Source organism: Salvelinus fontinalis, chromosome 32 (genome assembly GCF_029448725.1).
Source record: "Salvelinus fontinalis isolate EN_2023a chromosome 32, ASM2944872v1, whole genome shotgun sequence".
In the NCBI taxonomy this organism is placed as follows: Eukaryota; Metazoa; Chordata; class Actinopteri; order Salmoniformes; family Salmonidae; genus Salvelinus; species Salvelinus fontinalis.
The window spans coordinates 31,208,231-31,215,465 of record NC_074696.1 but is presented as its reverse complement, the minus strand read 5'-3'; the positions used below and the strand labels follow the sequence as shown (position 1 = coordinate 31,215,465).

The window sequence follows — 7,235 nt, the reverse complement described above, 5'->3', positions numbered from 1 at the left end:
CTTGAAGAGCATGCGGTCATCAACGTTGACCTCTTCGTTTCGGTAGAGGATCTGGAAGATCCGGCTGAACACCGTAGTGTCCTCATGGACCCCATCATGGACCGCCGCAGAGCTGAAACTACAGTCACCTAGGGGGATGGGAGAGAGCATCATCAGCAGCAGTATCATCATCATCGTCGTCATCACCACCAGTACTGCCTCTGCCTATACGCAAACTGCTGCGTGCAGGGCCCGTGGCAGCTACGGGGTCCCGACCAAAATATAATAACTTGTCTGTCTGTCTATTTTTGCATACATTTTTTGGAAGTCAGTTAGGATCTCAACTTATTATTGACAGTTAGAATAGTAAAATACACAAGGTGCAATTTCGACATTTGGTTGTGCATCAGCAGTTTTTCTCTTGTTATGTCAGTTACTGACAGTCACTCAATTAGCCATGGCAGCTAACATTTTATAGATTGCTAGATAAGTTAGTCTAGCCAGCTATCTAAACCGTGTAGTAATCATGGCTGAATTACTGACCAGGCAAGCAAGGTACGTGCCTGGTCACATTGAGTTTGTTCGTCACTCTCACTCAGATATCATATGAACCTGGTATAAGTCATGGCAAAATGTGTAGAATTGCAGGAAATTAGCTTTAAAATGGCAACATGTTCTCTCCATCCCATGGCAAAATATGTAGAATTGCAGGAAATTAGCTTTTAAACTGCAAAAAATTGTATCCACCCAATGATTAAATGTGTATAATGGCAGAGAATTAGCTTGAAAACTGCCCAATTTTCTCTCAGCCTATGGCAAAATTAGTAGAATTGCATGAAATGTGTTGTTAAACTGCAAAATGCTCTCCCTGCCCCATGGCAAAAAGTGTAGAATTGCAGGAAATGAACTTAAATGTTTTGCCAGCGAGATGGTTATGCCCCCCAACCAGATCTTGCTTAGGGCTCCAAAAGGCTAGAGGTGGCCCTGATCATCATCATACCTGACAAACACATCACCATTCCCATCACTGTCATTTCGTGTCCTCCACATAATTGAGGCTCAGAAGCAGTGGATTATATACAATCTGACATTTCTCTGGGTATAAAAATAAATGGTTTTCCAGTAAATCTCTATATAGTCAGTGGTGTGTTCTGCTTGTTTCTGTAGAGTAGATGTGAGACAGCAGCTGGCTGCTGGAGGTGCAGCTGTGATAGACCTTTGTGAAGGAAGCACCCCACTGAGGTGCTCTCCTTTTATCTACCTCTGCAATATAGAGATAGATACGAACTCTATGCCTCTCTTTCTCTCCCTCTGTTTCTCCGTCTCTTCTCTCTGTTCTCCCCTTCTCTCCCTCTCTCAGCAGCCCTCTCCAGAAAGAACAGTCACTTCAACCAGCATGAGTGTCAGATTGTGTACTAAATTTAGTGAAAGGCAGTGTGGCTGTTGTGTGCTGGCAGCATGATGTGCTACAGCTAGTGGAAATACTCTCAGTTCATTCCAAACCAATCCTAGCCTATTACAGAGGAAGAGTCAGTTTGTCAACAAAGTTGTAATGAGGGTGAATGCTCAGTACTCCAGGCTCATCTAAAAACATGGCATCTCTAGTTCTGCTCTACAGGGAGGGGACAGACGGAGACAGTGAGCAGAACTGGCAAGGCACTAAAGAGGCTTCACTCTGATTTAAAGGGATGCAATTAGTTATGAGCAATACGAGTACAGATATACAGTATGTTTGCAACCAAATAATGAATATTCTATAGCATTACAAAGGAGATACTTCAGCCACTGTGCCACTGCGCACATACAATCATTCTCTTTCTCTCTCTTTCTCTTTCTCTTTCTCTCTCTCTCTCCTTCTCTCAATTCAATTTCAATTCCATTTAAGTGCTTTACTGGCAAGGGAAACAGATGTTAACATTGCCAAAGCAAGTGAAGTAGATAATAAACAAAAGTGGAATAAACAATAAAAATGAATGGTAAGCATTACACTCACAAAAGTTCCAAAAGATTAAAGGCATTTCAAATGTCATATTACGTGCAAATAGTTAAGGTACAAAAGGGAAAATAAATAAACACAAATATGGGTTGTATTTACAATGGTGTTTGTTCTTCACTGGTTGCACTTTTCTTGTACTCTCTGTTTAGGGCCAAATAGCATTCTAGTTTGCTCAGTTTTTTTGTTAATTCTTTCCAATGTGTCAAGTAATTATCTTTTTGTTTTCTCATGATTTAGTTGGGTCTAATTGTGCTGCTGTCCTGGGGCTCTGTGGGGTGTGTTTGTGAACAGAGCCCCTGGACCAGCTTGCTTAGGGGACTCTTCTCCAGGTTCATCTCTCTGTAGGTGATGGCTTTGTTATGGAAGGTTTGGGAATTGCTTCCTTTTACGTGGTTGTAAAATTTAACAGCTCTTTTCTGGATTTTGATAATTAGCGGGTATCAGCCTAATTCTGCTCTGCATCCATTATTCGGTGTTTTACAATCTACCCTGAGGATATATTTGCAGAATTCTGCATGCAGAGTCTCAATTTGGTGTTTGTCCCACTTTGTGAATTCTTGGTTGGTGAGCGGACCCCAGACCTCACTATCATGAAGGGCAATGGGTTCTATAACTGATTCAAGTATTTTTAGCCAGATCCTAATTGGTATGTGGAAATTTATGTTCCTTTTGGTGGCATAGAAGGCCCTTCTTGCCTTGTCTCTCAGATCGTTCGCAGCTTTGCGGAAGTTACCTGTGGCGCTGATGTTTAGGCCGAGGTATGTATAGTTTTTTGTGTGCTCTAGTGCAACGGTGTCTAGATGGAATTTGAATTTGAGGTCCTGGCAACTAGACCTTTTCTGGAACCATTATTTTTGTCTTACTGAGATTTTCTGTCAGGGCCCAGGTCTGACAGAATCTGTGCAGAAGATCTAGGTGCTGCTATAGGCCCTCCTTGGTTGGGGACAGAGACATCAGCAAACAGTAGACATTTGACTTTAGATTCTTGTAGGGTGAGTCCTGGTGCTGCAGACTGTTCTAGTGCCCTTGCCAATTCGTTGATGTAACGGTCATCGTTGCATGAAGAAGTGGACCAAAGCGCAGCGTGGTAAGTGTTCATGATTTATCCTCAAAAAACACTTGAACAAAATAACAAAGAGCAAAACGACAACGAACAGTTCTGTCAGGTGCAGAAACACAAAACAGAAAATAACTACCCACAAAACACAGTTTGGAAAATGCTACCTAAGTATGGTTCCCAATCAGAGACAACGATAGACAGCTGTCCCTGATTGAGAACCACACCTGGCCAAAACAAAGAAATACAAAACATAGAAAAATTAACATAGAATGCCCACCCCAAATCACACCCTGACCAAACCAAAATAGAGACATAAAAAGCTCTCTAAGGCCAGGGCGTGACAGTTGATATATATGTTAAAGAGGGTGGGGCTTAAACTGCATCCCTGTCTCACCCCACGCCCCTGTGGAAAGAAACGTGTGTGTTTTTTGCCAATTGTAACCGCACACTTGTTGTTTGTGTACACTGATTTAATAATGTTGTATGTTGTCCTGCTCTCTCTCTCTCTCTCTCTCTCTCTCTCTCTCTCTCTCTCTCTCTCTCTCTCTCTCTCTCTCTCTCTCTCTCTCTCTCTCTCTCTCTCTCTCTCTCTCTCTCTCTCTCTCTCTCTCTCTCTCTCTCTCTCTCTCTCTCTCTCTCTCTCTCTCTCTCTCTCTCTCTCTCTCTCTCTCTCTCTCTCTCTCTCTCTCTCTCTCTCTCTCTCTCTCTCTCTCTCTCTCTCTCTCTCTCTCTCTCTCTCTCTCTCTCTCTCTCTCTCTCTCTCCTCTCTCTCTCTCTCTCTCTCTCTCTCTCTCTCTCTCTCTCTGTGTAACGGCCATCGTATGAAGAAGGAGTGGACCAAAGCACAGCGTGGCAAGTGTTCATGATTTATTAATAAAACTGAACACTAAATAACAAAACAACAAAGAGAACGAACGAAACCGAAACAGCTCTGTCAGGTGCAGAAACACAACACAGAAAACAACTACCCACAAAGCATCGGTGGGGAAAAGCTACCTAAGTATGGTTCTCAATCAGAGACAACGACAGACAGCTGCCTCTGATTGAGAACCACACCCGGCCAAACACAAAGAAATGCAAAACATAGAAAATGAACATAGAATGCCCACCCAAATCAGACCCTGACCAAACCAAAATAGAGACATAAAAAGCTCTCTCTCTGATATTCTCTTACTGTTTGTGTGACATAATACCATTAGAGTTAAGCTACAGTAAGGAGGCAGCAGAACAGTAAACACTAAACTAATTCATATAACACCATCCTGATTTAACAAACCACAATGTTTTTCTATATGAAGTACAGTCATTAAATGGCTGGGATTCAGAAGCGAGACAATCCTTCATACCTTGTCTGAAGGGCACCAGACAATTGAAATGTCAAGCACACAACACTTTAATCTCCCACAGTACGGTGGGTGGATTATTTCCCACGTCTCTGTGGTTGATAAATGTCTTTCTCCTGGCTGGCCAGAGCGGAGCTTATCATTGGCTGGTGAATTTATGGTTGGTAGCCATGTCTGTTCTGTCTGTCTTTAAGGCATATAGCTGTAATACGTGACCGTGTAGAGGAGGTGTGCAGGAGACGGGAGGGAGATGGGAAAGAGGGCTCTGGCTAAGCCCTCCAATTAGAATATGGAAATATAATGTTACTGTATGGTGCATTGCTGCAATGTAGCTAGCGACGCTCACTGTGTACAGATATTATGGCACTGCTGCACTTTGTGTGTGCAGGCAATCCTGATACTGTGGTTTAGGATATAAGAATATTCTGCACTACAGCAACTGATTTGTAGATGTTATCGTATGGCAGTGCAGAGATAATCCGTACAAACTGTTAATGCTGAATGTGCACATACACTATATATACAAAAGTATGTGGACACCTTTTCAAATTAGTGGATTTGGCTATTTCAGCCACAACCATTGCTGACAGGTGTATAGAATTGAGCACACCGCCATGCAATCTCCATAGACAAACATTGGCAGTAGAATGACCTTACAGAAGAGCTCAGTGACTTTCAACATGGCACCGTCATAGAATGCCACCTTTCCAACAAGTCAGTTCGTCAAATTTCTGCCCTGCTAGAGCTTCCCCGGTCAACTGTAAGTGATGATATTGTGAAGTGGAAACGTCTAGGAGCAACAACGGCTCAGCCGTGAAGTGGTAGGCCACACAAGCTCACAGAATGAGACCGCCAAGTGCTTAAGCGCATAGCATGTAAAAATCTTCTGTCCTCGGTTGCAACACTCACAGCCGAGTTCCAATCTTTCTCTGGAAGCAACGTCAGCACGAGAACTGTTCGTCGGGAGCTTCATGAAATGGGTTTCAATGGGCGAGCAGCCACACACAAGCCTAAGATCACCATGCGCAATGCCAAGCGTCAGCTGGAGTTATTTTTTTCCCCACCTTAACCAGGTAGGCTAGTTGAGAACAAGTTCTCATTTGCAACTGGCCAAGATAAAGCAAAGCAGTGAGACACAGACAACAACACAGAGTTACACATGGAGTAAACAATAAACAAGCCAATAATACAATAAACAAGTCAATGACACAGTAGAAAAAATAAAGTATATATACAGTGTGTGCAAAAGGCATGAGGAGGTAGGCAATAAATAGGCCACAGGAGCGAATAATTACAATTTAGCAGATTAACACTGGAGTGATAAATGAGCAGATGATGATGTGCGAGTAGAGATACTGGTGTGCAAAAGAGCAGAAAAACAAATCAAATAAAAACATTATGGAGTCGAGGATCGGTAGGATAGTCAGTTTTACGAGGGTAAGTTTGGCGGCGTGAGTGAAGGAGGCTTTGTTGCGAAATAGAAAGCCGATTCTAGATTTGATTGTTTAATATGAGTCTGGAAGGAGAGTTTACAGTCTAGCCAGACACCTAGGTATTTTTAGTTGTCCACATATTCTAGGTCGGAACCGTCCAGGGTGGTGATGCTAGTCGGGCGGGCGGGTGCGGGCAGCGAACGGTTGAAAAGCATGCATTTGGTTTCACTAGCGTTTAAGAGCAGTTGGGGGCCACAGAAGGAGTGTTGTATGGCATTGAAGCTCGTTTGGAGGTTAGTTAGCACAGTGTCCAAGGAAGGGCCAGAAGTATACAGAATGGTGTCGTCTGTGTAGAGGTGGATCAGGGAATCGCCTGCAGCAAGAGCGACATCATTGATATATACAGAGAAAAGAGTCGGCCCGAGAATTGAACCCTGTGGTACCTCCATAGAGACTGCCAGAGTGGTGTAAAGCTTGCTGTCATTGGACTCTGGAGGAGTGAAAATGCATGAATCACTCTTCACCATCTGGCAGTCCGACGGAAGAATCTGGGTTTGGCGGATGCCAGGAGAACACTATGCATAGTGCCAACTGTAAAGTTTGGTGGAGGAGGACTAATGGTCTGGGGTTGTTTTTCATGGTTCGGGCTAGGCCCCAGTGAAGAGAATTCTTAACACTACAGCATACAATTATATTCTAGACTATTCTGTGCTTCCAACTTTGTGGCAACAGTTTGGGGAAGGCCCTTTCCTGTTTCAGCATGGCAACGCTCCGGGTGTACAAAGCGAGGTCCATACAGAAATGGCTTGTCAAGACCGGTGTGGAAGAACTTGACTGCCCTGCACAGAGCCCTGACCTCAACCCTATCAAACACCTTTTGGATGAATTGCAACGTTGACTGCGAGCTAGGCCAAATCACCCAACATCAGTGCGCGACCTCACTAATGCTCTTGTGGCTGAATGGAAGCAAATCCCAGCAGCAATGTTCCAACATCTATTGGGAAGCCCTCCCAGAGGAGTGGAGGCTGCAGCAAAGGGGGGACCAACTCCATTTCCAACTTAATGCCCATGATTTTGGAATTAAATGTTAGACGAGCAGGTGTCCATATACTTTTGGTCATGTAGTATATTATGGACAATAAACAAAACATTATCAACATCAGACTGTACATATTATGGACAATAAACAAAACATTATCAACATCAGACTGTACATATTATGGACAATAAACAAAACATTATCAACATCAGACTGTACATATTATGGACAATAAACAAAACATTATCAACATCAGACTGTACATATTATGGACAATAAACAAAACATTATCAACATCAGACTGTACATATTATGGACAATAAACAAAACATTATCAACATCAGACTGTACATATTTTGGACAATAAACAAAACATTATCAACAT

At 43.0% G+C, this 7,235-nt stretch overlaps 1 protein-coding gene across 1 annotated transcript in view; it reads right to left on the bottom strand.

Annotated features, from left to right (window-relative positions):
• LOC129831077 (protein FAM135B-like) overlaps window positions 1-7,235 on the bottom strand; it is a 67,371-nt gene that overhangs the window by 36,892 nt on the left and 23,244 nt on the right. The window contains exon 4 of the mRNA XM_055894102.1: window positions 1-128. This exon is cut by the window's left edge and continues 27 nt beyond it. Coding sequence (XP_055750077.1) covers window positions 1-128 — 128 coding nt within the window. The remainder of the gene's footprint in view (window positions 129-7,235) is intronic.